Genomic DNA, 27,988 nt, shown 5'->3' on the forward strand with positions numbered 1-27,988 from the left:
CTTCTGCAAAAAATCTGTCTGCTTTCTGTTTTGGAATATTCAGGAAGAAAAATATGGAAAAATGAAATATGTTAGTCTGAGATTTCCTAGCTTTTCAGTGCCTCTGTCTCCTTTGTCTTCCTAGTAGATAACTCCAGGATGTTCTAACTCATCCGGGCTGGAGCTGAGCCCGGGGACAGAATGGGGTTGGTCCATCCATACTTACTGGGACTCACTTTCCAAAAGGTTTTCCCTTCTAGCATTTTAAAACTTCTGCCCTCTGAATCCTAAATTCTTTATATATAAGAGCTTCATACCCAGTAAATATTTTCTCTCCATGGCAGTGGCAAGCAAAAGACAGTCTGAGACTGGTAGGCTTGTGGAGTAGTGGCAGAAAACTTATTTGAAGGGAACCATGTGGTGTGCCTGGCATGTGGCACATGACTGAAGCCTGCAGGCGCTGCTGGTGGGCGTAGTAAAAAGACTTTCTCAGCATAACATTGCCTGATCCTTGGACTCTGCTAGTATTCCTGTCTTTCCAACAGGCTGACATCTGTGCAGGCAACTTGTTCTGATTTACTTTGTTGGGGGTGGACAAACAACCTTAAGGGTGAGCTGATGACTTTGCAGTGTGTTCACCTAAAGTGAAAGTAAGCAGATGAAATAAGAATATATTAAGACTGTATGGTTTTATTCTGGTTAGTTTCAGAAGATGATCCATGGGGCCCCTGCTGGTACAAAAACCTGGTACAGGGGAAGATTACATCTTGCTGTACATCAATAGGTGTAACACCACCTGTTATCCACACCTAAAACTATGTTCTCATAACAAATGAAAGCTCTGGCACAGTACTTTCCAAAATGAGCTGTGATACCAAGATTTCAGTTTACTTTGGAAGATGGTACCAGGATGTAATTTCGTAGGTGGGTTTTCTGGACTGTTGTAACTTGTCAAAACACACTTCAATCAGTCAGATTACTGGAATTCCCTGGGGGAAAGCAGCCTTCAGAGGAATTAAAAACATAGTGTAGCAGCACAAATTGTTTTCTTGCCTGTTGCATAAAAGGGTGACTTGCTTGGTTATTCCATGCTTGGTCCTTTCCATGCTGAAAGAAATATTTGGAAACGAAAGTCTAGACTACACTTAATGGCCTGATCTTTTTTTTGAAATCATGTTTCCAAGTGAGGGAAGAAACCAAATTAAGGTGAGCATAAGGAATTTCCTAATTGTACCCTGAAAAAAGGTTTGCTGTTTATGTGGAAGACAGGAGGCATGATTTTGCAATTACAGCATATGACAAAGGCTCCAGAAATCTTGAGTTTTTAGTTTCACCACAGATCTGTCTACCACTCCCTCCTCTCCTTTCTTCTGCCCTCTTCTTTTTTAAAATTGGTCTAGGAGGACCTTGGAGTCTTGTGAGGAAGGAATCACGTTGTCTGATGTTGCAGAATATCAGGATCCATTGGTTTTGTTCTGCAACACACCTAGATTTCCTCCCATGAACAACATGGTGGATCTAGAGTCAGACCATTGTGTGGGTGGGGGTGCAGGACACTGCTGTATAAATAAAGAGATTACATGTTAGTATTGCTTCAGACAGAAAGTGTCTACAGTGTACATAAACTACCCTTTGCTTTGGGAAATGGCACTGACACCAGATATTAAAACCTGAAGCTCATGACTTTACGGCTCGTTGTTTGGTTTGCTTTTCAGCCTACAGAGCAATACTTTCCTGCTCTAAATACAGCTTATCACACCAAAAATCAATGGTGCTATTGCAGCTGCAGTGACAGCCCCTGCTTTGAATGAGATATTCCATATGGAAAGCAGCAATTCCATATAGCACGGCTCAAGGCTCACTAAAGCAAAGGAGGACTGCTGGCTTGGCTGATGCATGCTTCGTGATGCTTAATTTGGGCTGACACCATAACATCTGACCCAGTGGTGCTTTATTGCTGGTGTAGGGTTGCTGTGTTCCAGCTACAGTTGCTGGATCAACATTTGCTGTTGGTCTGCTGAGAGGTGCGTGTGTATACACGCAGTTGAGGTGTTCCTTCTACTATTTGTAGGAGCAAGCAAACACAGAGGTATGGAGGCAAGAGGATGCTGGTTGTTTATCCCCAGAACTCAGAGCTGTATTTGTGTTGGGTTTGTCTGGAACTTGCACCAATGAGGTCACAAGAGTGGATTTCCACTTGTTTCATGTTTTGTAGATAGTTGTTGAGTTTCAGGAGGCCAACACCCTGCTGCTGGGTCAAGGTGGCATGGAGTTACATGCTGTGCTAGTGTGCCCTGCTGTGCTGTCAGAAGGAGGATTACCCAAAGGAAGCTGTGCTGTCCTGTGGTCACAGCACAAACTTGGAGACTCTGCTGGAAGGGTCCCAGTCAGTTGACAACCTAGTCTTATAGGACATTCCTGGACAAAAATATATGAAAAAACCCCAGCTGACAAAGGAATAAACCAAATAAGTATGTGTTTCTGTCACTGTCTTTTCTGGAACAGTCTTGCCTTATGTACCTGCTATTGCAAATGAGATTTGGGCTTGTTTCCATGTCAAAAGCTTTTTTCATGGGACATGTGGTACAGCTAGAGTGATGATTCACCTTCTACACCTGGTAGTGCAGGCTCTGTACTGAGTGAGTTTCTACCTGGGAATTCAAATTTTCATGATAGTCTCAAAAAGCCCCCAGCAAAACAACCCTTCAACACCACTACCACCACCAGTTAGAGCAGGAAGATGGTTGTAGGTAGATAATTTAAAATTGTGTCATGTTAATTATATAGTCTGGCTAGGTATATGCTCCTGTAATATCAAAAATAATACTTTGAAGGAGGAAATTAGGGAGATGGCTAGTTTTGCATTGGTAAAGAGAGCAGCAGTCTGAAACAGCTGGGGGCTGGTTTGGCAGCAAAATCTTAATCCAGTAGCCATCATGCTTTGCCATCTGCTCAGACAAAGCACACGTGAAACAAGGCTGACTCCTGAGTTGACACCAAGCCCCAGGGTGTGGTATGTACACACACTCTGTTCTTGTCAGTGACTGAAGGGTCCCAAACCTGCTCAGAGCCCTGCCCATCAATGCCATTGGAAAATCAGTGGCCTCAGCACCTTTTTCTTACCAGCTGCACCCATCTGTGATGCTCTCTCCATGCATGGGAAGCCTCTGCAGCTTTTGGCTGCTCCAGTTCTCTCCTTGCTCACCTCCCTTCTTCTCAAACACTGGAGTCAGTGGGAATTAACACTGGGAAGTGCAGAGCCAGCTGGCAGAAGAAAAGCCTGACAAGCTGTGCATCTACACTGTGATATAGGGTTTGATTTATACTACTGAAACCCTGAAAAGAGGCTTGAAAAGATACAGCTCAAGAGAAAAATTCAAGCTGACCTCTTGCCACACAGCTGGAATCTGTACTAAGTGAAACAGAGGTACCAGGTTTCTGCTATCTTCCACACAAAATGACAGTATTAACTGAACCCTTATTTAGGAGACTTTAAATATAAAATATGGCTTCTGAACCTTACTGGGCCAAAACAAAACAAAACAAAACAATAACCTATCAAAACAAACCAGAAAAGGCTCCCTCTTGGTGGAAAATTTTTGTGGGTTTTTTCCAACAGAAGATGAGGAAAGCACTATTCTCTGTGTCACTCTCCTTCCTGCTCAAAAAACGGGGGAAGGAGAGAAAAAATTGGAGAAGAAAGAGAAAAAGAAAAAAAAAAGTGTTTTTTAAAAGCAGGAGGGGATTTTTGTCATGGAAAAACTTGCAACATACCTTTGACAGACAAGTCCACCTATCCAGCAGGAGGGCTGCATGCCTGCCCAGCATGGGTTGGGGAACAGACCAGCTGCCTTTCTGTGGTGGTAGCACATTGTCCCACCTCCAGAATCCTTCAGCACTTGCAACATGAGGCAGGGAAGAGAAGAGAGATTGAGAAGGTGGCAGAAGATGGGAATAGACTAAGTCAGTGCTAAGAGTAAGAGGCCAAAAGGAATCTACATTGGGAACTGTCCTGGAAAAACTATCAGTTTGTGTAAATGCAGACATCAGAATCTGATTCAAGGTATGTTTTTCCATATTAAACCCAATGCCTTAAAATTCCATGTGAAGCAGCCGGCAGAGTAGAGGTGAGGTGCAGATGTGTATCTATTTGTTTCCATAACATTTCAGCCTTTCTAGCTCAAATTGCAAATGACCCCTTTGGTTGTCTGCTCCCATTTTTAATCAGTACTTTAGTGGATTTCCATATTCCAGTATGTTCAGTTCCTTACTCAAGATTATTTGGGACAATCTGTTATTTACCTTGCTGGAACCTGGTCAATTAATTTTTTGATTAAAACTGCAGAGGTGAAGCAGGACTCCATCAGCATCTGAAGATGGGCACCTTTCAAAGCCGTGGTCATGAGTAGGAAATCCAGGATAGATGAGCTGCTGGGCTCCTCTGGTGCTCTTCCTTTTTCACCTGTGTAGGCCCAGCTCTTTGGAGTTATTTGAACATAATTATGGCAAACTGTGTACATAATATCTACAAAGCCTTTTTCACAACCCACACCTGAGACACACAGACTGCCCTCCCTAAGTGTTTGTGTTTAGCAGAACATCCCTCCCAGACCCACGGGGAGCATCCAGACAGTTCAGTGTGGAAGCCATAAAAGACAGTAGTTCACATACAAGAAAGGCTAGGAGTCTGATGGCTCAGAGTTCCTGGAAAGCCTGGGATGCTGGATAAATGAGGTCATATCTAAAACATCTTCAAATATGTTTCTAAAGCAAATGTTGCACAATTAAATTAAGGTTTCAGAGGAATAAAAAAGTAGAGATGGATTTGGTTTTCTGTTGAGCAGCACAAAGATGTTCTATTTAATGATTCCCACAGAAAAATGTGGACTTCAAAATTAAAGCCACAGCTTTGTTGTCAGTCAAAGAAAGTATATTGGATTGGGACATACAGAGCTGTAGATACTGTGTAAAACCTGAGGAGTTCTCACCTTCTCTTTCTAGCAGAGATATGTATTTTCCTGGGCTTTCTGGTTTGGTCTAATGTGGACATTCATGCAGTAATTATCTTTTTTCTCAGGGTCAGAGACTGATAACCACTAGAGCTGTGCTGCAGATTGCTTCAGCTGCCTCCTGCTGTCCCTGCATGTAGCTCTGATCTTACGTGATAGATGTTCTCGAGCAGTGTTCCTTAGGGTCTTAAAAAGAGTATTCTGTGGGTTTACAAAGCTACAATTTTTTTTCAGTTGTGTCTCTGAGACATTTTTCTATGTTGCTTGAAATTCCTTCATCAAGCTTTTGTTCAGCCATTCCAAACAGCCTTGCTCCCTGTAAAATCTGTGCTCCTGCCTTACTAACAGACACAGGCATCTTTGGTTGACTGAGTTTCTCTACTTTCATGTGGAAATACTTGCATGACAAAAAGAACCATATTAAAAATGGCTTCTACTTTCCTTGTTTGGTTTACAGAGGGGGTCTGTTGAGTCTCTTTGTCAAATGCTTTAGACCTGGATTGTTTAAAAAGGAGATGTGGCTTTTTGAGGTAATCTAAGGATACTTGTCCCAAGTCTCACAATCTGCCTGCACAGAGCTTCCTGAAAACAGTAAGGCTTTTTACAGTTTTCAGCTTGACTATTCCCATTTGCTAGGCAATTTTGAACATGAAAACCTTTACACAAGTATAAATGCCAAGATGCCTCAAGCAAGGATTTTTTGTGGGGTGCTTGAAGTTCTCAAATGTCTCAAATACAGTATAAATATCACTATGTAATGCCTAGTAAATAGCATGTCTTGAAAAGCCTAAGTTGTAGCAGTACCTTCATGTTCTTGTCAACCTCTTTTGAGTAGATAAGAAGCCCCCATTTTCAATCAACAAGACTGAATAAAGATACTTAAATAGGTCAGTTGTATGGCTTTAGCATACAATTCCTAGGCTCTGTAACAGACTTAGAAAGCTCGAATCTCCCAAGATCAGAGAACACCAAAGAATTGCAGCCAAATTTTCATCTGTCTTTCTGCACTTGGTGTTTGTAAACTTGCACACAAGCCCTCTGTCATTGGGATATTTCCACCCACTAAAGTGCAAGTGGCAGGCCCAGTTAGGTGGGTGGGCATTGTGTGGTTTGTGCACAGCATGGGAGGAAGGAAGGAAGGAAGGAAGGAAGGAAGGAAGGAAGGAAGGAAGGAAGGAAGGAAGGAAGGAAGGAAGGAAGGAAGGAAGGAAGGAAGGAAGGAAGGACGGAAGGAAGGACAGGAAGGAACGGAAGGAAGGAAGGAAGGAAGGAAGGAAGGACTGGAACGGAAGGACAGGAAGGAAGGAAGGAAGGAAGGAAGGAAGGAAGGAAGGAAGGAAGGAAGGAAGGAAGGAAGGAAGGAAGGAAGGAAGGAAGGACGGAAGGAAGGAACGGAAGGAAGGCAGGAAGGAAGGAAGGAAGGGGGAAAGGAAAGGAAAGGAAAAAGGAAACATTGTTTACAGTTCTGATGCTAAAATTTTCAACATTATGAAAAAAAAGCATCTTGATTTCTTTGTTTCTGAGTTTGTAGAACTTAAAAGCTGTTTGCTTAAGCAAAGAAAAAAATCCTTTTTTAAGATTGGCTTTCCATTGTTACCTCTAAGAGGTTCCTGTGATGTCAGTTGTCAAGGAAATAACAGCCCTGCTGTCTTGTTTGTAGCAAGATTTCAGATTTAGTTCCTTCAGGGACACAAACATCGCTCGTATTTCTGCATCTCTGGGACAGAAGAGATTTGTATCGTTTTTAGTTTTGCCTTTTGGTTTTGTTTCAGCCTTACTTAGATTAGACATAGCTGTGCAAAAATCCCAAACCAAGTAAAACAAATCTTTTATGGTCTGCCGATCTTCCAGCCTTTCCATTCTGGTGTTAAAACATTTTTATTTCTGATTCGTTAGTTACAAAAGCCAAAATGATTGACATTTCAATTCTGGATCAAAGCCTGGCAGCTAGTAGACTACAGAACTATGGGGGAAAATGTTCTCTATGCATGAGACATGAAAATTAATTGTTGAAGCAAAATATTTTTTCAGATGTTTAGGTTTTGCATATGAATCATCTCACTAATACTACTATAAATCTTCTACAAATAGCCTAAGTAATGCAAATATTTGCCAATACCTTGTTTAATTTTGAACTTACTTTAGTTCCTTTGGCAAAATGCTATTCCTGAGTGAGTAGAAAAGTAATTGGGTCCTCAGCCCTCGAGTGCATGGTTGCAGCTGTGAGTCATCTCCTTACTTTCCATGCTGTCTTGGGATCTCTAATGACTGCAGAGGCTCAGCGTGCTGTGTCACCCGGCACCAGCCATGTCACAGGGCAGCCACGAGCCCTGCAGCTGAGCACATGGTGCAGGGTGTTATGTCACTGCTGACTCAAGGGGGAAAGAAGTGCTCATCCAGTCCCTGCTGGCATAAAGTGCTCTCTGAGTTAGGACCTCGCTTTCGGAAATTACTTCACCCACGCTCCCATTTTCACCCTTTTCACACCAGGGTCAAGTGACAGATCCATGACCTGAATTTGTGGAAATGAAATTTTAAAAAAGGATTGAATTTGACTTGCATGTATCTAAGACTTTCATATATTCTAATTAAGATTTTGAAAAATTAGGGGGATTTTTGTATACACATGTACATACATACATACATACATACATACATACATATATGTATGTATGTATGTATGTACATGCACACACACACACAAATACATTCTCACATTTGCTTTACAGTGAACTAAAAGTCTTGTGGCTGTGACCTTCTAAAATTACAGCCCTATTGGAAAGCTAAAATTGCTGTTGGACAGTATGGATCTGTGAAACCAGCCATGAGATTCCAAATTGGTTTCTTGCGTATTTTCAACTGACTTGGCACTTGAGAGGGCTGGTTGTGATGCTAAGCCTCCCATTCATCTGAAAATGGAGAGAGGCAGGTGATGCCACCTCAAGCTCTCCTTCCTGACACTCATGGAAATCTCTGTCTTCTGACTCAGGCTGTTGAATTGCATTTGGCAAGCCAAGCATAGCAACTGATGGTAGTTGGGCATTGTATTTTAATACTACTACCTTTTTTTTCCTGTGGATTTTGAAATATTAAAAAGCCTATTAAAGTTCATAAGCATTTAGAGCACTGATACAAAAAATGGAAGAAAAAAGAAACCTGCAGTGGTCTAAGTCCATGTTTCTTATGGCATTTTGTGGAGTCTTTTACACTTATGCAAAATGTCTTTAAAAAGACACTAAACAAACCTGTTGCACTTTGTTTATTTGTTTTGCATGGATGTAAGTGATTAAATAAAATGCCAAGCAGTGGAGGATTCAGCAGAATGATAGCACTGTTTTAGCTTGCTCTGCATGGCTTGTTCTATTAATACATGTTTGTGGTCAGGAAGGAATGCAGTCTCACTTCGCTATAATATGTGCAGTATTAATTTTGGTTTGACACCTGCCAGGCAAAGATCCTCACCAGCCAAAGGCATTCTTCACAACCAAGCTCCATCTGTTGTGCAGATCTTTGATTCTGATATTTCTAATGACTTGAGCCAAAGCAAAAAGAAGAGCCAACTTGAAGGGAAAAAAAAAATCTTGAGGAGGAATGAATAGTTTATCAAGGCTAAATATAATGGCTTATTGTCACATTTGGTTTAAGTCCTGCAAAGGACACATGTGTGATTGGTTTTGTTTTAGAAGAAAACAGTCCTTCATACTGGCAGTGTCGTTGTTGTTGTTGCATGAAAGGAATATTGATAGCTGAAGTTCAAGCACAAGACTTTATTGCTGAAATGCTGTAGTCTTTAGAAAGATTTTGTGATAGGAAAGTCACTAGTAAAAAAAGTTTACTCAGTTATTGTACTCAGCAGATTAAAAGCCTAAGGAGTCTTTGATTCTTGCATGCAAAGGAGCAGCAGGATTAACATTTTCCTCAGCTCTTTGAAAAACAGCTCAGGCTTTTTGAAAGAAGCATTCAAGTAATGTCTGTCAAAAGAAGATAGCTTCCAATCCCCTGACAAAAGTTGCATGATGATTTTGTCACCTCGCTGACAAAACAATCATTAATTGCTCCAGTTAGCTTTGTTTTTCACTTAGAGTGGGTGAATTAATCTGTCAGAACTGCCCAACCCACAAGGGTAAACATTTGCTTCCTATGATACCATGAAAAATCTACAACAAATATTAATGTATTTTATGATCATCAGAACTTCATGCAATCACCTGATGATCATTTATTTTTATTTGTGATAGTGTGGAGAAGAAACTTGACTAAGAAATTATGGCTCTGTGGGCTTCAGATCTGTAATTAATGGTTGAAAGTTCTGTATTATCAAGCACCATTCAATTTACTAAGAACTGCAGAGCATTGAAAACTATGTAGAAATGCAGTGACATACTTCAGAATTTGATTTTTTCAGCATTTTTTGTAGAGTTGACTGTTGGTGTAACTGCTGGCCTGTAAAACAAAACTTCTCATCTCTACTCTTTCAGGCTAGCAAGTGTCTTTGTGCTGTCTTGTAGTTCCTGAAAGCTTGAATGTTCCACAGAACCTGAAAATTGAGTAGAAATTTCTTTTTTCCCCTAGTGTATTGCTCCATTCTGAACCTGTTCGTGCGTTTATATCAAAGGCACACTGCAAAGGTGACATCATTAGCTGTGGTTTCAGTGCTCATGTATATTACTCACTTATGTACAACAATATAGAAATTAATTGGAAATATTAAGCAAATTTTACTTCTACTTCAGTGTCTAGAGCAACATCAAATGCAAGGTATAAAGCCACAGTGTGATTAAATCTAATCCTGACGGTAAAGTAGGGGTCATCCTGCTTGAAAAGAGAGTAAACTTTATATTGTGTTATAGTTTTGTTTACTTTGCATAGGTGCTCTTTTCCTTGCTTGCATCTGCAACTGCCATTTATTTATGAAAGTAGTTATTTGATTTCATGGTATGTAGTAGCATAGAAATACTGTGTGGTATTGTAATTAATTTATTTTCATAGGAAACAAAATTACATCCACATTATTAACTGTGGAAACTTCCTCCCTGCTCTTTCCAGAAGAATGTGAACAAAGATGTGAAAACCCAATCTCTTTCAGTTCCTTAAACACAAGGATTGTTTCCTATGGCTTGAAAAGGATGGAAATTGAAGACAGAATTAATTCATTTATAGGCTTCTCTGACAATCTGTTTAATGTAGATTAGTACTGAAGATTATCAGTATAGCAGAGATCTGTAGAGGTACAAAACCTGTAGGAGAGATTTAAAAATGTTCAAGATAACTGTGTAGCTACTGAAACTGAATAGTGGGAATACAACTGAAAACTTTTGTCATGAAATCTGAATGTTTATGTTTCAGATTTTAGCAGTCTGCTTCCACATCTGCAGCTACTAGGCAGTCCTTAGCAAGTGATAAAGAATATATGAATTAGCTGCTGGTACTGAGCCAAAATAGAAGCATTTGTGTTCTTGATTTGCCTGTAGGTTTACAAAATTTTATGCAGTTTTTCTTACCCTAATACCCAAAATGTATTAATGTCACAAAGTGTGGTGTTTTAGAGCTCACAGAGGAGAAGTGCTGCCAACAAATGAAGATATATGTACTTTTTAATTACACCACTAATGCAGGGTCCCAGCAAGCTTTTGGCAGGAAGGAGCTGAATTTGGTACCTTGGGTGGATTGTACTTCACTTCAGGGAAGTGCCATAGATTTGGTTACCAAAGGATCATGATCACAATTTATTCTGCATGTTGGCTGTCATATGTATGGTAGATTCCAATTTGTTAAAAATAAGGCAGAGAGCTTAGTATCTTTTAATGCAATGATAAAAACCAGCACAATGAGGAAGAATGCAACCAGTATTAAAAATGTATTTCATATTTGCTTTCATTTTGATTAGTGCCTTTCATGATTTAATTAAGATACTTGGAAATGTAAATTACCACGACAGAAGTATACTTAAGTGTAAGTGTTTTATGATCACTAATTGACAGAAGTTGGTTTTATTCATGCAAATTCCGTATATAATGTTGGCATTCATCAGATCAGAAGTTACCAAGTTACAGAAATTGTGAAGCATGACTACTCAAACAAACATAAATTCTCCTGTTTGGCACTTCAGGCATTTATGGCTGCAGGTTGGCTTATGAATTTGAATGTGATGTAGGAAGAGGACAGGCATTTGCCTGCAGTTTCACCTGTTAATATAGTGTTGACAGATGAACAAAAAAGCAGCAGAGCAGCTGTACAAATGGAGACTTACTGTACCTCCCCTCTTCTTTTCAAACAAATCAAACCAAGCCATCCCCTACACTTACCCAAGAATTTCTCTTTATTCCATCCTTCTCACTAGGATCTTCACCATAATCCTTTGTTTTACTTCAATTACTGTAGCACTTACTGGGATCCCTCAAAATGCCTCTTCTCTGCTGACCTTTTCATCCAGCATCTCTGGCACCTTGGGGCAGTTGCAGCTTCTAGAAATCTCCAGTCTCTTGATTAGTGGGAGCATTACATTGTGTCATTCAGTTCAGGTTCTGCAACCCCACCTTACTGCTCATGTCAACCTGTCCCAACCTCATCTGCCAAGTGTTGTCTTTCTTCATGACACACTCTCACTGCTTTGCTCACTCCAAGGGGATTTTACTCTAAAGCAAATGTACCTGTTTATGTGCACATTGTTTACTGTTGTGACATTCAGTCAGTAAATAATTTCTGTAACATTGCACAGCTGCCAAAACACACAGCACACAGCCTTGGCAACCATGCCCATTCTGTAGCCAGTGCTGGCTCTGTGGCTCAGGCTAGTGGAATGAGTTGGCTGGAGGGAAGCAGAACCTCACACTAGAGTCATTTTTAGGGATGTTTTCCTTTAGCTGAAGTGCCCTACATGGCACTGATGACATGTTAGCCATGATGGTTCTGAGGAGCTTCAGAGTCCCTTTTAGCTCAATTTCCTCTAGTAACCAGGGCCATGCACTACTCTGCTGTGGGGTGTTGTGTGTATGCACGTACCCCTAGAACCCTCTGAACCTCTTGTCCAAAATCAAGAAGCCTGTCTGTTTGCTGTTGAGTAAAGGAGCAGTTTGAATGTCTTGAGAATAGGTAAGCAGCTGGAGAAGACCTGAAGTCAGCTGTAGGATTCCCATCCTGGGGGGAAGTGAGGCTTCTTTGGTTTGCTGCTTGTAGAACCTCTTAATCTAACTTTACCACTTCTCAGGGAAGAACTGTTCTCCAGATGGCAGAAAAGATGATTAAAAAGGACTCTGAAATGTTTGGTTTGAACTCTTTAGAAATCATGACGAGGATCTGATAAGAGGGTTAAGTGAAGAGCAGTGCACGTCTTGAGTCCAGATCCTGAAGGGCTCCATACACCTAGCAGGGGGGGATGCTGAGGCCAGATCCATGCCCAGGCAGTTACTCCTCTTTACAGTCCCATTCCAGTTATGCAGGGTCTGAAGACCAGACGCTCTGACATGTTTCTGATGTGATTATATAATAATTAGAGCATTTTCCTAGCATTGTTCCTGCCAAGAGCTCTTGCATGCTTCATTTCAGCATACTGCTTGATTCCCAGGAGAGTTTTCTCTCACGCAGGTGCTGTACTGGAGGCTAGGAAGAATTCTTGACTCTTCCCAGGGAAATCTTTATCTTTTTTCTGTAATGATTTACCAGGAGAAATGGAGTATGTCTGTCACCTCAGCATTAGAATGTGCAGCTCAGAGATAGCTGGATTCCCCTTTCCTCTTCCATGGCTCCTTCTGTCTTATCCAACAAGTTTGTACATGGTCCTTTAGGTGAATAAAATACAGAGAAAGTGCTGGAAGCAGAGACCAGTCTGCAGAAACACCTTTCCCAACAGACAGATTTGTTAGTTATTGGATAAAACATGGGCCATAATACATCCCTGACTCTTCAATTGTCTCCTGACCTGCCTGTTGCATTGTTCTTGTAGGATTAGGCAGCAACTGACTGAGACTTTTTCAGTACTTTGGATTCAGGTGCAATTTCTATCCAAGTCCCTCTTATACAGCAGGGAGCAAAAACCAAAAAGTTGGGTTTGTGTTAAAAGTATTGACTTTGCAGGGGAGAAGTCTCTCTGAAACTGCAAGAAATGCTTTTGGTCATGCACAAAGAAGTCACACATACATGGAGAAGGGTCCTTTAGCTAAAACTGTAAGGCACTTTGGGCCCCAGCAGTTCTGAGGAATCAGCTGAGTACTTTGCAGGTCACCCAGAAATGCCTCAGCCCTTTTGGCTGCTGTCTCCTGTGTGGGCTTTATCTTACATCCTCACATTTGTGCCAAGTGGGACACAGCTGAGGTGAGTTTGTTTTCCATCCCCCTGATTTTTCCAGTGTCTTCTTGGTGTCTCCTACTTAAACCTGTAGAGGTTCTGAAGAAAAAGAAGTGCACAATGGTGACTCTCTGCATTTGCCCCATGTGGTTTTTGTATCTCTGTTATTTGGGTAACTCTCTTTTGTCTGGTCTATATCTGTGATACTGTTTATACCCAGCTCTGTTTCCTGTCCACGCTCACCAGCACCATTATAACTCTTGGTTTGTGCAGTGGCCTGGAAGTACAGATGTACACACAGGCCACAAGTTGTCAACATCTCCTGCTTTTTAACTGGAACAACCAGGATAAAGCTTAGTGTGGATGAGCTTCCTTCACCAGCAATGGGGAGAAACATTCCCTCATGCTATACAGATTTGACTAGAAGGAGCCACAGGTCTTTCTCAGCTTCACAACCAAAGTGCAGAGTGTCCTTCCTATCTCCAGCTCTATGGAAGGGGATTTTCAAGGTCCCAAGAACCAGCTGGCTGGTGGTCCCAGGAGAGCAGCTCTGCACCAGGCTGGCTTTCTCCCCAGCACAAAGCTGTTGGCTCCTCATTCCTCAGGATCTCAGTGTCTGCAGCATGAGCAACGAGACTTCAGCCTCTAAATCTCTGCAGCGTGTGGCCCTGGCACCTCACAGCCTAGACCATGCCCACAGCTGGAGAGAGTGTTTCGCTTGATGCTCTCTGGAGGTGACAGCAGCACAAATTGTCTTCTCCAGAGCAACCCTCAACACCCTCTGGTGGTGCCCCAAGCCCCATTTCTTCCACGTCTTGCCATTTTTACCAGTGCAGTCCCCGTTTTGCTAAGCGGGAGCAAAACGAGGACTGCTACTCATCAGACCCACCTAGAGCAAGAAAAACTTGACTTTTTTTTTTTTTTTTTTTTTTTTTTTTCAAAAATGAGGTCTCAGTATCCTAAAAGTACCTTTCAAATGCAACTGCTGGATCTGCATAATTGAAACTTTTGCTCTAATCTCATTACCTCCCTCAGGCAGTTCCTGACAAGTGGAGATTATAAATGAGAGTTTTTAGTAAACATAGCGTAAAAAAAGGTATCTTTATTATTTTTGCAATATATTCAAAGCAGTTTGGGCATGAGCACAGAGAACTCATTTCTATTTTACCTCAAATGCCATTATGTTTATTAAATTAGGAGTAGCATTAATCCTAGAACATATCCAAATCTTTTCGTGATTTTGCATGTCATAACTGAAAAATCTCGCTAAATATTTCTCTATACCTCTAAATAACATTGCCTGTCATGTCATATTTATCTCCAATTTTCCTCGGTGTTTTTGTATCAGAGCTGAAAATGAGCTATCACAGAAAATAAAATGGGACTGAAACACCAGTCCTTTGTATTAAATTTAACATTTGGCTTCTGTCCCAGAGTTTTCCACATCCATATTAGAATCAGATGGTAGCATAAGATGAAAAGATCTCCTGGATGGGTTTTATTCTGATCCTTATTAAAGGGCTGATAACAGACTGAAGGCAAAATACTTGTTGTAGTAAAAAAGTCTGCTTAATATCAAAGGCTGGATGGACAAGCTGACATGTATTATTGTTAGGCCTTCCTGCTTGATCACATTTCAGTATCATAGAATCATTCTGCCAGTGGATGTGACGTATGAAAACTGCAGTGTGAGAGCAAAAACCCAGGCTTTCAGGTGTTACTGCTGTGGGTACACAATAGCTGACCATAAGCCGAAGAAAGGGTTTAATACCGAAAAGTATTGTTGGTGACAGCACAGTGTAGCTATATTTATTTTATTCTCAGATATTTTCATTCATGAAAGACACTGCCTTGTCCTGACTTGCCTGTGAAACTGGTATCACATCTGGTGTGACAGCATAGGGCAGCCTCACAGGTATTGCTCCGCCTTCTTCAGAAGATGTGCATCCTCTGCCCTATCCACAAACCAGCACTTGTCCCAGATTCTTTTGGTAGTCTGGAGACAGAAAGATGAAAGAGACCTAAATATTCTTCAGAAAGCAATTTTCTCTTTACTCAAAGCAGCTTTGTATAGTTCTTGTGTATTATTTGGCTGAAATGGTACAAACATTTGCAGGCTCTGGATCTTCTATGCAAAAACAATTACTTTTGATAAAAGGAAGGAATGGTGCTTTCTGGAGCTTCTGTTCTGCTGTAGTGGAGACTGTGAGCATGATATTGGAGCTATAAATTAGATTTTTCAAAGCAGCATTTCGGTAGGGAGTCTGCTCCTTCAGACCAACGGGCTATAATCAGCATTTTTCAAGGGGGTATTTGCCTGTGATTTGGTGCAGCATCTTCAGCAAGAGAAGTAGAGCAGCAGTTGCAGACTGCATTGACTCTTCATTTCAGCTTTTGATCACAAAGGCTGTCGAAGAACAAATAGACTTTGTAGGTATTTTGTGCTGCTTTTCTAAATGCACCTTTTAGAAGGCTGGCATATGGTTTGAACTCATAGGCAGAGAATCATTTCGCTGTCACTGGTTGTTTACAGCATCAACATCAACATTTGAGCTTATACCCAATGCTCCTTTTACAACCAGTGGAGAGAAATGTGCACATTTAGAGGAGTTTAGTTTATTAATCTGATTATTTTTGACATCCTATTTCCAGTGAAAGGGTTTGTATTTTGGAAGAGTCTATTTCTCTTCTCAGCAGTAATTGATCCTAGCATATTTAGTTCAGGAGGTATTACCTGTAGTTAGGTGAGCTGGATCCCCCACAGCCTCTTTCTGAACACTACTGAATTCTCACTTGGCTGCTAACACTGTTTGTATTAATACTTTTGGGGTTTTATTTTAATTATCAGATTATTCTAGGGAACACATAAAGGGATCAGTTCTGTGTGCAAGAAAAGCTTGATTCAGTCCCTACAAGATTTTTCCTGCTGATAATTACAGCTATCTAAATGCTTCCTATGAAAGTTGTTTTGGTAGTTGCATTGATCCTGTCCCCCTCAAGTACCAGTTCAAGGTGAAGTGTCTTTTTGGATGAAGAGTGCATTCTCTTGGGTACGTGGACAATCCTAAGGGACCTAGCATCAGGCAAAAATCTCTGAGAAAAAATGGGACCTCCTTGCATTGTCCTGAAAACATCTTCAAGGAGGTCAGATGAATGGAGCTGTGGCACATGCATGCCTGATTTCAGGAGTGTTACAAGATCTGAGGGATAAGGAAGCATAATTTGTATTTGTGAACAGTGTTGATGCCATGTTCATTTGGGTTCACCTGAACCATGCTTATGGATTCATTCAAATAGAAGAAAAGCCCTCAAGGCTGGTCTCCTCAAGATGAGTTTGCCATATGTGACAGACCAGAAAGGGTAAGTAGCATCTTAGGACAGAATTTCCTGCAAACAACTCTCAGGAAAAAAAAAATTGTGGAATACCGATTAACTTAGGAATCAAATTTATTTCTGAAGCGTATAAATGGAGTCCCAGAATAGGAGTAATAAGGTATTTTTGATTCCATGTTTGTCACTTGTCACTGTATCATACCGGTGCAAGCACATTGAGGATGATGGCTGCTGGAAACAGGTTCCCTGAAAACCTTTCTTGTTCACTACCCTGAAATCTATAATTACATTTGGAAGTCTTTGCTTTGGTGTACAGTTCTGATCTCTGGGTTACTGACATTGAAAACCACAAGGTTCCCTGGTATGGTCTACTGAGCATTAGTTTTCCTCTGATTAATCTTCTGGTTGATTATGTAATTAATTTTTCTAGGTAAATATGTATTCTGTTTCTTTAATTAATTAATTATTTCGCCTCAGCTTTGCTCATGCTTAATCCCTCCTTTGTCAAGGTCTCCCATGAACTCTTGCAGCATTGCCTAGTGACATACATGCTTTTTCTTTCTCTTTTTTTTTCTTTTCCCCCTCTTTTACAGACCTCACTGAAGTTGCACCGTGCATTTTGAAGATGTCACCAACAGACCAGCAGCTGAACAAGCTGGCAAGGAGGCTGGGACCTGAGTGGGAGCATGTAGCTCTGTGCTTGGGTTTGTCCCATAGTGACATCTATCGATGTAAAGTCAATCACCCTCACAACCTGCAGTCCCAGATCGTAGCTGCATTTGTCCTGTGGAGACAGCGCTTGGGGAAAAAAGCAACGATCCAGAGTCTGCACTGCAGTCTGATGGCAGAGGAGGTGGATCCTTCGGTGATCCAGTACATGCTTGAGTGAAGCCATGCTGTTCATGCAGAGCGTCCATGGGTTTCGTTCAATTAAGCGAAGAGGATGGAAATGTATGTTGAAGATTGGATGCTTCAAGCTGTAAAAAAAATGGGGTTGGGAACTGTGATTTTATTAAGCTTAAACATTCCAGTTTTCTGTGGCATCTTGTGACTTGTAATTCTTTTCATGCCGGATTAATTTTTGGCAGGCATTAAAAAATGGATCACTCTTTCCTGTTCCCTTTTGTGCTATTTCAGTGGGGATATAGGGTGACAAAGTTCTTGCAAGCAGGCCTGCAGTGAGTTCAGCAAGGTTTTGGATTTCACTGAGGGAGTAAGACTTGGTTTAACTTATTTTCTGGACTATGTAGGAGCCTTTTTACTGCTCTTTCATGCTAGTTCCCTGATATTACAGCAAGAAATGAGACTAATCACTATAACTAATTTAACAATTTTTCAACAGTTATTGCAGGTGGCTAATTTCACATTTATAAAAGTTTCAACACATACAGTTTCTTGCTAGGAAAGATGGCTGCTACTTTGGTCTGCCTTTGAAAAAGGCCCTAAGTGGAAGTAGCAGGAATGTAGTGTGGCTGTGAGGGTTTCTGCCATTATAATTTAATGGGTGTAGGTTTCTGCAGGCAGGCCCTGTGTGCATATGCCTTGTCACAGGTGGGGAGTTCTCAGGGAAGACACACAGTAGAAAAGTGACCAGAAGTAGGCAAGAACCAGGTAAACTGAGCAAGAAGCAGCCTAAAAAAGAAGACAACTTCTGTGTTGTCCGTGTTTGTCTCTGCTAATAAACTGGGAGACCTCAGGTGCCTGTGGAGTCTTTGAACTGTGCTTGGTATCCAGGCAACCTTGTTTCATGGTGAGGTCAAGCATCCACAGGCACATTGCTCTGACCACTGCACACCCAACAGTAGTGAATTGAGCAGGTCCTTTATGGTCAAGATGAACTTCCCACTGCTCTCTCTCCAGCTTCCCTCCAGCCATCCACCAGGCTCATTTGCTTTCTGTCAGCTTTTCTGCACCTAATGGGGGCAGCTTTGACACTGCTATCCTCAGTTCTTTGCCAGTGTAATTATACCATAAATGAAGATAAGATTTTATGCAGAAAAACAGTGAAGCTTGTGCTCTTCTCCTCCTTCCCTTCTGTCATGGAGATTTTATTCCTGCTGGAAAAAAATACTGAGATCTTTGCTGACCAGGCAAGGGGGGATCAGTCTGCAGGATACCCAAAGGCAATGGGAGTGACCAGATACTCTCTGAGGCCTATTGATAAGAGGCAGAATACATTGCTGTACAGTAAATGAAGAACAGAATTCTGATGCTGAATTTCTAGGTCTATTTATGAGCAAGTTACTTTAGACTGTTTCATCTACAGAGTCACTGCCAAAGAACTTCCCATCTTGCAAAATTTGCTCTAATTTCACAGCTTAACAGCCTTGTCTGAAGTTTTTACTGAGCAAGGATGAATGTCACTGCTTTTTGTTTTTTTAAATTTGTTCTTTTTATATGCAAACTTGGAAATACATGGGAAATTAGAAAAGACAAAGAGATTTTAAAGAAATCCTAAATGCCTTGGTTTTTAGAAGCATGGAAACAGAAAATATATTCTGGCAGGATCTGGCTCCTGCAGGTTCTGAAGCAATCTGGTAATATTTTGTTTTTAATCTTCTATATAGAGTTCTGACATTCAGTAAATTGTGATACTGTAATACCTCACTCAGATCTTAACTAGGTAGATCCTACTTCCAGAGATTAACTAAAAAATTCCAGATAAACAAGATAAATTAATTTAGGTTTGGGTTTTATTTTTTTTCTGTTTCATGATGGTTTAATGCCAACCATGTTCTTTTTTAGGTGGAAAACCATCCCAGAGCAGGTGTACAGACATTTGGCAAATTCATGTGAGCACAGCCCAGCACAGGTAGTGGGATGAGAACTTTGAAGCAATTCTGACAGTGAGATTGACAGGAGCATGGTTTGCATAATAGGGAAGAGAGGCAAAGCAGTCTTTCTGGCAGCAGTTTGGAGGAAAAGCTGGAGATGGTTGACAGGAGAAACTACTGAAAATGTGATGTAGAGGAAGAAGTTGACTCCCAGTGTCATAAATGTAAGTACCTTATCTTGCTCTGAACCAACAAGGACCAAGTCTGAATACAGACTGGCCTTCAAGGCAGTTCATCCCCAGTTAACCCAGAAGGAGCACAGTGCTCCAAGGAGGCAACCAGTCTGGGCAGTAAAGCAATGTAATGGGCACACTCACATGACCCTGGTACCTTCTTCTCTGGGTGAACTTTGCATTTCATGTTCTTCATTTCATGAAATCATTGGATGGTTTTAGTTGAAAAGGACTCAAAGATCATCTAGCTCCAGCACATCTGCCCTGGGCACCTTTCAGTACACCAGTTTGCTCAAAGCCCAGTCTAACCTGGCCTTGAACACTTCCAGGAATGAGGCATCCAAACATATCTGGGCAATCTCTTCCAGTGCCTCATCACCCTCACAATTAAGAATTTCTCCCTAATATTTAATCTAAACCTACCCTCTTCCAGTTTGAAGCCCCTACTCCTTGTCTTGTCACTACGTGTCCTTGTAAAAAGTCCCTCTCCAGCTTTCTTGTAGGCCTCTTTTAGTTACTGGACAGTGCTGTAAGGTCTCTCCATAGCCTTCTCTTCTCCAGGCTGAGCAGTCCCAACTATCTCAGCCTTTCCTCATAGAAGTGCTCTAGCCCTCTGGTCCTCTTGATGGAGCCTCTCGGGACTCACTCCAATACTTCTGTGTCCTTCCTGTATGTGGACTCCAGTGCTGTTAGCAGCACTCCAGGTGGGGTCTTATGAGAGTGGAGAAGAGGTAGAGATCACCTCCCTCAACCTGCTGGCCATGCTTCTTTTGATGCAGCCCAGGATATGGTTGACCAATGTCAGGTTATCCATAACTCATATACTTAGAGTCTTTTTAATGGTGAAGAAAATGACCTTCAGTAGATATGAAATTTCATGCTAAATAAGGCTTCCTTTCAAGCCAGGTATCTGTCTGAGTATCTACTATGGGCCACTGGAAACCTGATGGGTGAGTATCATATCAGGTAATTTTTCCAACTTCTTTAGGTGGGCTAAATGGTACAACCCTTGCACGTGGTACTAAAATTATAGGAGCCACAGCTAGACAAGGATTGTAAAACCTGGCCTCTCATATTGTAGGGCAAAACATATAATTAATAATTTACAGTTGCTTTCACATTCCTAGGGCCTAAATGAATGCTGTAATACTTGAGTTGCAAATATTGAAGAAAGATGTTTACTTGTTTTATGAGATTGTTTCCATTGCTGATCTTTTTAAATTCATGGAAATGTTCCTATTAGACTCTTCATTTTTATTAAAGCTTGTTTTTGCACTACACAAGTGCAGAGGTACATTTAACTGATAGTAGTATTCCTTTAACCTAGTGGATTTTTCCATCCACCTAAAATATTTTTCTTCTGTATGTAATGCTTTATTTTGCACAAGGATGCAATTAAGACAATTTAATTCTTCAGATGTATAGTAAGGCCTCTTATTCTCTCATAGAACTCTCAAAAGATCTTAAAATGTTTATTCTTTTCTGCTAATTTAAGACCAAATGTGATTTATTTAAATCTCGTGGGCAAGCCTGCGACTTGAGTGTTGTTCAGGACTGAGGCAAATCAGTGAGTTTCCCTATCTCTCCCTTTGCCTCAAACTCCCTTGTGCCAAAGTTTAGGTGATGATAGGAGACTTGCACGGGGACTCCTGTCCTCCCTGCCCACTGTGCATCCAGGTCTGGTGCAGGGGCAGGCTGACTTCCAGGGGAACCCCAGTTCCACCACTTGTGGAGAGGCGCTCAGCCCCTTTGGGCTTTGGGATGGAACATGAGTTTGGCCAAGGTGAGCCAGCAGAAACTGCTCTCTGATGTGTTCAGATTTCTTAACCAATGTCCACAATCCTCTCTAGTGAAACTGGTATTATTGGTATCTACTTATTTGTGGCAGAGTTCAGGAGCTCCAAGACAGGAAAGCATAAATGTGGCTGCTGCTGGAGCTTCTACTGAAACAGATGGCATAACTTCCAGTCCTTGGAAGAAGTCGTCATTGATTCTCTTCCTTGGTCTCCAGGGGAGACTTTGACATCCCATTTAACTCTTCTAAGTTGTAAAGAAGCTCTTTTAAAAAACTAAAACTAAAAAAATCTGGTTTGGACTCTGGAAGTACAGGTGGACTCCTAGCATGGCAATAGGCAAGACCTAAGAGCACTAATTCTCACCTGCATAAGCTGTATGAGTGATCACAAAGGATCTTCTCAGGGTAAAGGCATGTCAGACTGCCAGCATTTAGGAGTTTAAAATGAAAATGCAGTCATCTGTGAGCCACTTCTCCCAGATATAGTGGGGGAAATTTCCATCTGGAGTCATATTTTATAACAGTCATTGATATATGGAATAAAACATTTTGCAAAAGTCTGGAAAAATAAACAATGTCATATTATATTCAAAGAAAATAAAAGGCATGTTCATCTCATGCTAGATGTGGTCATGCTGCCAATTTTGTTTCTTATTGGAAAGGAAAACAGTCTCTGAGAGCTAATCTGTTTATAAGCTTCCATATTCTTCATAGAACACAGACCAATGTCAAGACATAGTTGAAGTAGAGCTAAAAGGACAGTTGACAAAATCTTTGTCTGTTTACAGTGAATATTCAAAATCTTTCTCCAGATTTCCCTAAATGAAAAGAATTTTAACTTTCAAGGTGTCTTACTGTCACCTAAGATCTAAAGATCTAAAAGTAAATCCAGGGATTTGGCTTTTTCCCCCCCGAACTGATGACCTAAGAAAAAATGAGCATTTGCCAGAAACAAAAATAAGCAGATTTAAAAAATTAGTATGTGTTTTAGCAAAATTCACTTCTGAACCTAGCATTTTACCTGTGAAAAAAGATTAATTGCATTTTCCCTTTGAAAAATGCAATTTCCCTGGTGGGTAGAGGTGATGATGTCACAGGAAGATTCCTGTCTCTGCTGTAGGAAGAGGCTGCATTTAAACATCTGTAGATGATAGAGGTACCATTTCTGAAGCTGATGTCTGCTCCAAGCCCCAAGAGCAAAGAGACAAAAAGTCTATTATTAACTTCAGTGTGCTTTGGATTAGGCCTTCTTTAATTGGAACCTGCTGAAGCATGGTACTTTTACTATCTCCTTGCGAAAAAGCAGGCTTTTTGGATTTGAGGCAATCAAAAGGAAAGGGAGTTTTGTGGATGTAGTAGGAATTCTAGGCTTTGGGGTCCTCTTTTCACTGCCACAAGTACTGCTTTGCACTATTCACTTCCAAGTAAGTGCCATGAAAAAGGAAAAAAAAAAAAAAAAACCAAACAGAAAAGTGGAGCCATGCAGCAAAGAATATTGGTAAATCTCCAAACCAAGATAATTTTGAGTTTTGGAATGAGAATAATACCATAAAACCTGGGATTTGGTGGCTCAGGAAACTATTAATACATTCATAGAGTTTTCCACCTTGAGATCAGTGTTGCAAAGCCACTGCTGACCCGAAAGAAGCACAATGTAATAGAAATCTGTGGGTTTTCTTCTTTTTTTACAGCTTTCACATCTGACCCACACAGAACCAGCCCTTGCTGTCAGACTTGGCAGGCAGGATCAAATGAGCCAAGTACTTGAACTGCCTCAGGCCATGAGAGGGACAAACCCATTAGACCCTGGGCAGAGTAGGTACTGTGCTTTGCTCTGGCTGCTGAGATTTGTGCAGAGAGGTCACTGGGTTCTCAGGGTGACAGCCAGACCTTCAGCACACCAGCAACAAGTTCATTCACGTGGAGAGGATGCACAGAGACCTCCTTAACAGCTCCTTGCAACATATGCTCAAAGGCTATTTCACTGGCTGCTGAGTTACTTCTCTCTCTTGTGAGCCCTGTCCTCAGGAATGTGTGCCAAGGCATAATATTTAACTGCCCAAGGTCCTGTTCCTGCTCAACAGAGTCACCTCCATGAACAGGCTCAGGACAGGTTAGGACAACACCTTAGCTGGGAGCACTGCTCAAGCTTAGTGCCCATCAGCTGTGTTCCTAGTTGAAGATGTAATTCTGGAGTCAGGATTAATTTTTGGCTGACAATATCACTTTTTTCTTTAATTCAAAATTGGTCCAGCCTTTCCTCTCTGGTTTGGGTTCTGTACTGGTAGAGGAAATTTTTCCCTGCCATTGGGATGCTTGAACTTGGTCATTTGGCAGCTCTTAAGTAAGCCTGCCCAGTGGCATGTAGCTCAGGTGTGGGCCTCAAACATTAGCCCTTGTGACTCTGGAAATGTCCAATCATTCTACTACCTGAGACTTCTGCATGTCACTGGTCACTGTGTTTTCAATCATTAGCTATTTTAATGTTATTTATTATACTTGTTTATCTTTGCACCACTAACTTTGGGTTATCCTGAAGACAATCATTCAGTTGTCCTTAGAAACCAGAGTGGGGTGTTCTAGGGTTTTTTACATGTACACTGAACACCATTCTCTAGGAAGCAAGCACACAGAGATTCCTACACTGCTTCAATGTTTGATTTTTTTAATGGTACTTTCTCCATCAGGAGAGTTCACCTTGTGAACTTCAGGAAAGAGCTGGGAATGTTTCTGCTTGGTTGAGACCACTCAGGATGAGCTAACAAGCACATCTTCCACCATGGCACCTTAACAGGAGTAGTGCTGGGCACTCGTGGCACAGTCATTGCCCTTGAAAGCCCAAGAGAAGCACAGCACCTCTGTAAAAAAAAAAAAGGATATAAAGACATACTAGCAAGAAAATACTGCATTTAATTTAATTATCTAGAGGAGGCACACCTTGGTGAAACTGCCTCTTATGAGGTGCTTTTATTTTTATGGACATATTTGATAGGCTTTATTTAAATAAGAAAGCAATTGAGTAACTAGAGCGTGTGGAGACTTCTGATAAGGATCCGTCTTTCAGGTTATTAAACAAACTGCATAGCAAGTGCTCAATTATTCTTCTAAATGCTTAAGCAACACCTTTGGTTCAGATTCCCATCTAGAATTACCTCCCAGTAAGTTGCCTCCCAGTAATTTCCAAGAAGCAGTATGCAAACAGCACACACCCCTGTTCTGGATAATAAAGACTTCTGAGAAAAATCTCCGGATTAATAAACAAGCCACAAAGGGACCTGGGAAAGCAAACCTTCTGAAGGAATTTTACTTGCCTCTCACTGGGCTCTCTGTGGCATTGGGTCTGATGTCTGCACGTGAAATAAGCCTCAATAATTACATATTCTTTTTCTCCGTTTCTGGCCCTGACTTTGCAACATTTGAGAAACCCCTTCAGACTGCAGTTTGTAGAGTAATGCAGACTTTTGGTGAGCAAAGTTCGATGAAGGCTTAGGGAGCCTGAGATTGTGCACACTCAAGATTGCTGTCAAAGCAAGCAGCCATTGTACAGCAAGCAAGGGGAGCCCCAAAAACCTCTGCAGAGCAAAGAGGAGCTCTGAGGAGCATGGGTGTGCTTCTCAGTCATGGTACAAAGTATGTCAACAGGGGTCTTGGAAGAGGCAACCAGAGGTTTACATCCTCGTGATACATTTAGGTTTTCTCACCCATTACCGAATATGTGGGTCCCACAGAACGCTGAAAATAGGAAATCCACTAAACCCCTGAAACCAGTTGTTTAAAGCAAGAGCCACGTAATATCAGCAGACAAGACTAATAACAAAGATCTGGAGAAAATCACAGTGGAAATGAAGTCCTGAGTCTGGCTGACCAGTTGGCTGTGAGTTTGAGGTCTGTGATTTCTCTGTTTCAGCTGCAGACTGGGCTCCCTGTGAGGAGTTGTTGGTTTCCCTGCTTCCATGTCAGCTTGGGCCTCTGGCGAGTCAGCTGTTGTGCATCTGGTAAAGCCAGGGAATAGCAAGCGGGTCAGAGAGGGATGTGTGTGCATAAGCATGTAGGGGACAAGAATAAAGGGGGTCAAGAGAGGAAGGGAATATGCTTCAGAGCTCCCAGAGCTCTCTCCTAGTGCTACCCCAGGTCCCTACATGCTGATCCCCTGTCCTTAGATGCCAGCACATGCCACAGAAAGCAGGATTTTTCTTTCTCTTTTTTTCACTTCCGAGACAGGCACTACCAACACATCAGATTTGATTCTGAAATCCAGCTGACAGAGTGGCTCTGGGTTTAACATGCTTTCCTGTTAGAAGGGACATTGCTCACAGAGCACCCAGCTGCGATTTCCAAAAGCTAATCCCACAAGGCGTGCATGCTGGCAAGGTGACAAGCCATGACTGATAAAGCAAAGCCATCCCCCAAGAGAAACACCAGTAGGCACTTGGCCAAGCACAGCCAACAACAGCAAACACTTCTCACCACGGCTGCTGCTCACCCAGCAGGGGCCGAGGGGTGCAGAGCCACCACACAGGGGACAGGAGTGCTCTGCCAGTATCAGGACATGCACCCTGCAGGGCTGGACGGTGAGGCATGGCCATCCCATCCTAGTCCTGATGGTTTTCACACCATAGGTTGGGGACAGGTCTAAATGCCCAAGCTATTGGGTGCAGTTCTGGTGGAGCTGGAGGGTGTCGTGGGAAGGTCAGGCTCCGCTGGCTGGAGAAATCTGCTTGGTCTGAGGCTGTGAGAGGCTTCCCCAGCTCTGGTACGGGCCTGTGAGTCAAAGCACAGCCTTGCTTCAATACACTGGCAACCGAAATAGCTGGTTCCTTGGGAACCAAATTAACTCAACAGAAGTGTCAGCTGCTCAAAATCTCTCTCAACTGTCCCATCTTAGAAATGCAGGTTGTTCTCTGAAGTTTTATAAAATAATAGAATAATGGAATAGTTTAGGTTGGAAGAAACCTTTAAAGGCCATCTAGTCCAGCCCATTGCAATCAGCTGGGAAACAACTAGACCAGTTTTCTCAGACACCTGTCCAACCTGGCCTTGAATGGATTGGGGCATCTACCTCCTCCTGGGAAACTAAGGGGTGAGTGCTAGGTCCAGCACAGAGGATGTGTTCTGCTCATTCCTCACTGCACCTCTTTGCTGTGTGCCCAAGCTGGGCCTGATGCATGGCCAGTACCACTGTGCCTCCCCCACCATGGACAGTGTGGGTTTGTGTAGACCCTCAGGGTGAACCACAGTGGCTCATACTTCTGACAAGCCCTGCAGAAATCCAACAGTTGAGTTTAAGCCGTCCATGCCGCAGTGAATGCCACTTCCCTGGCAGCCGTTTCTCAGATAATGCCATTGTGTTCTCCTACATGAGCATGTTGGCAAACACTTATGTTTTTAAGGGCTATTACAGCAACAAAGTGGGAGTGCTGCACAATAGCAAACCAGAAGTGCAGCTAATCAGAAGAGGCAAATGCAGAGTTGCCACATTCACTGCTGTGATCTCTCCTGGGATCATAAGCTTGGTAGGAGAAAGGAAAAGAAGAGTAACGCTGTTTGACAGTGGCTATAACTAACATGGTAGGAAAAATCCAGACCTCATGTATGAGAGATGATCATATGGCATAACAGAATTGCTCATCTGTTAAGCATTACTAAATGCTTACTATACTAAGCATTGCTGATCTCCAGGAAATGTACCTAGGTGAAGCTGAAGATTTTTAAATCTAAAACTGATGGCATAAATCAAACTCTCTTTAGGCTCCTGCAATAAGAGGAGAAAAGGAAATTGCATTTCAGCCCAGAAAGCATGCTCCTGGTAACTGATAAACTGGCTGTGACTCTCTGCAGAAGGCATGATGAATAGTGAGAAAGCAAATATCAGAACTATAACAAGCCTCCAAAATGACACAGGGAACGACAGCAGCTCTTGTGGGAGAAATCTGGGGCCACAGGAGATCCCCTTGGGAGGGATCAGTGGGAAGAGGAACTGCACCATATACGTAAGTGACTGGAGAGTATCTAGTTTGGAACTGCTTATCATCCAGGGGCTTTCCTGTGTCCTTGTAGCTGCTTATCCCTGGAGGCAGAAAAGATACACTGGGAAATGCGAAGGTACCAACACCGCCGTGCCATCCAATAGATGAGCTGTGGCCTTACTGAGGTCGAGAATGAGGAGGATGTGAGCTTGAAGAAAAGAAACCCTACAAGATGGAGACCTGACATCATCTCTTCACCAGCTTCAGCCTATGATCAGGCATGTCTCCTTCTTATGGACAGCAGAATGAAGATGGTCCCTACTGGCAGGCAGTTCAGCCCACCTGTCAGGTAGAAGTGTGTGTAACATCTACATCTTCTGGAAGGATCTCTTTTCCACTAACTGTTGGAGTATAGATGACTTTGGCCAAAACATTTAGAGCTTTGGCCAAACATTTAGTGTTACAAAGCCAAAGAATTTGTCTAACTTTATACAACTCCCATAGTGACACCTACATCAGAGCTGATCCCTGTCACATCCTTTTACAGTCAAGGGAGAGAAGGCAGTGCCTTTTGGGTGCAATTTGTCTACCTTTTCTTAAGCTTTTTTCCCTAGGA

At 41.9% G+C, this 27,988-nt stretch overlaps 1 protein-coding gene across 2 annotated transcripts in view; it reads left to right on the forward strand.

Annotated features, from left to right (window-relative positions):
* Positions 1-17,715, forward strand: part of CRADD (CASP2 and RIPK1 domain containing adaptor with death domain) — a 76,714-nt gene extending 58,999 nt beyond the window's left edge. For both annotated transcript variants that reach the window (XM_018910105.3, XM_018910104.3), the window contains exon 3: positions 17,198-17,715. In XM_018910105.3, coding sequence (XP_018765650.1) covers positions 17,198-17,493 — 296 coding nt within the window. In that variant the 3' untranslated portion in view covers positions 17,494-17,715. The remainder of the gene's footprint in view (positions 1-17,197) is intronic.
* Positions 17,716-27,988: the final 10,273 nt, after the last annotated feature.

This window comes from Serinus canaria, chromosome 1A, assembly GCF_022539315.1.
Source record: "Serinus canaria isolate serCan28SL12 chromosome 1A, serCan2020, whole genome shotgun sequence".
In the NCBI taxonomy this organism is placed as follows: Eukaryota; Metazoa; Chordata; class Aves; order Passeriformes; family Fringillidae; genus Serinus; species Serinus canaria.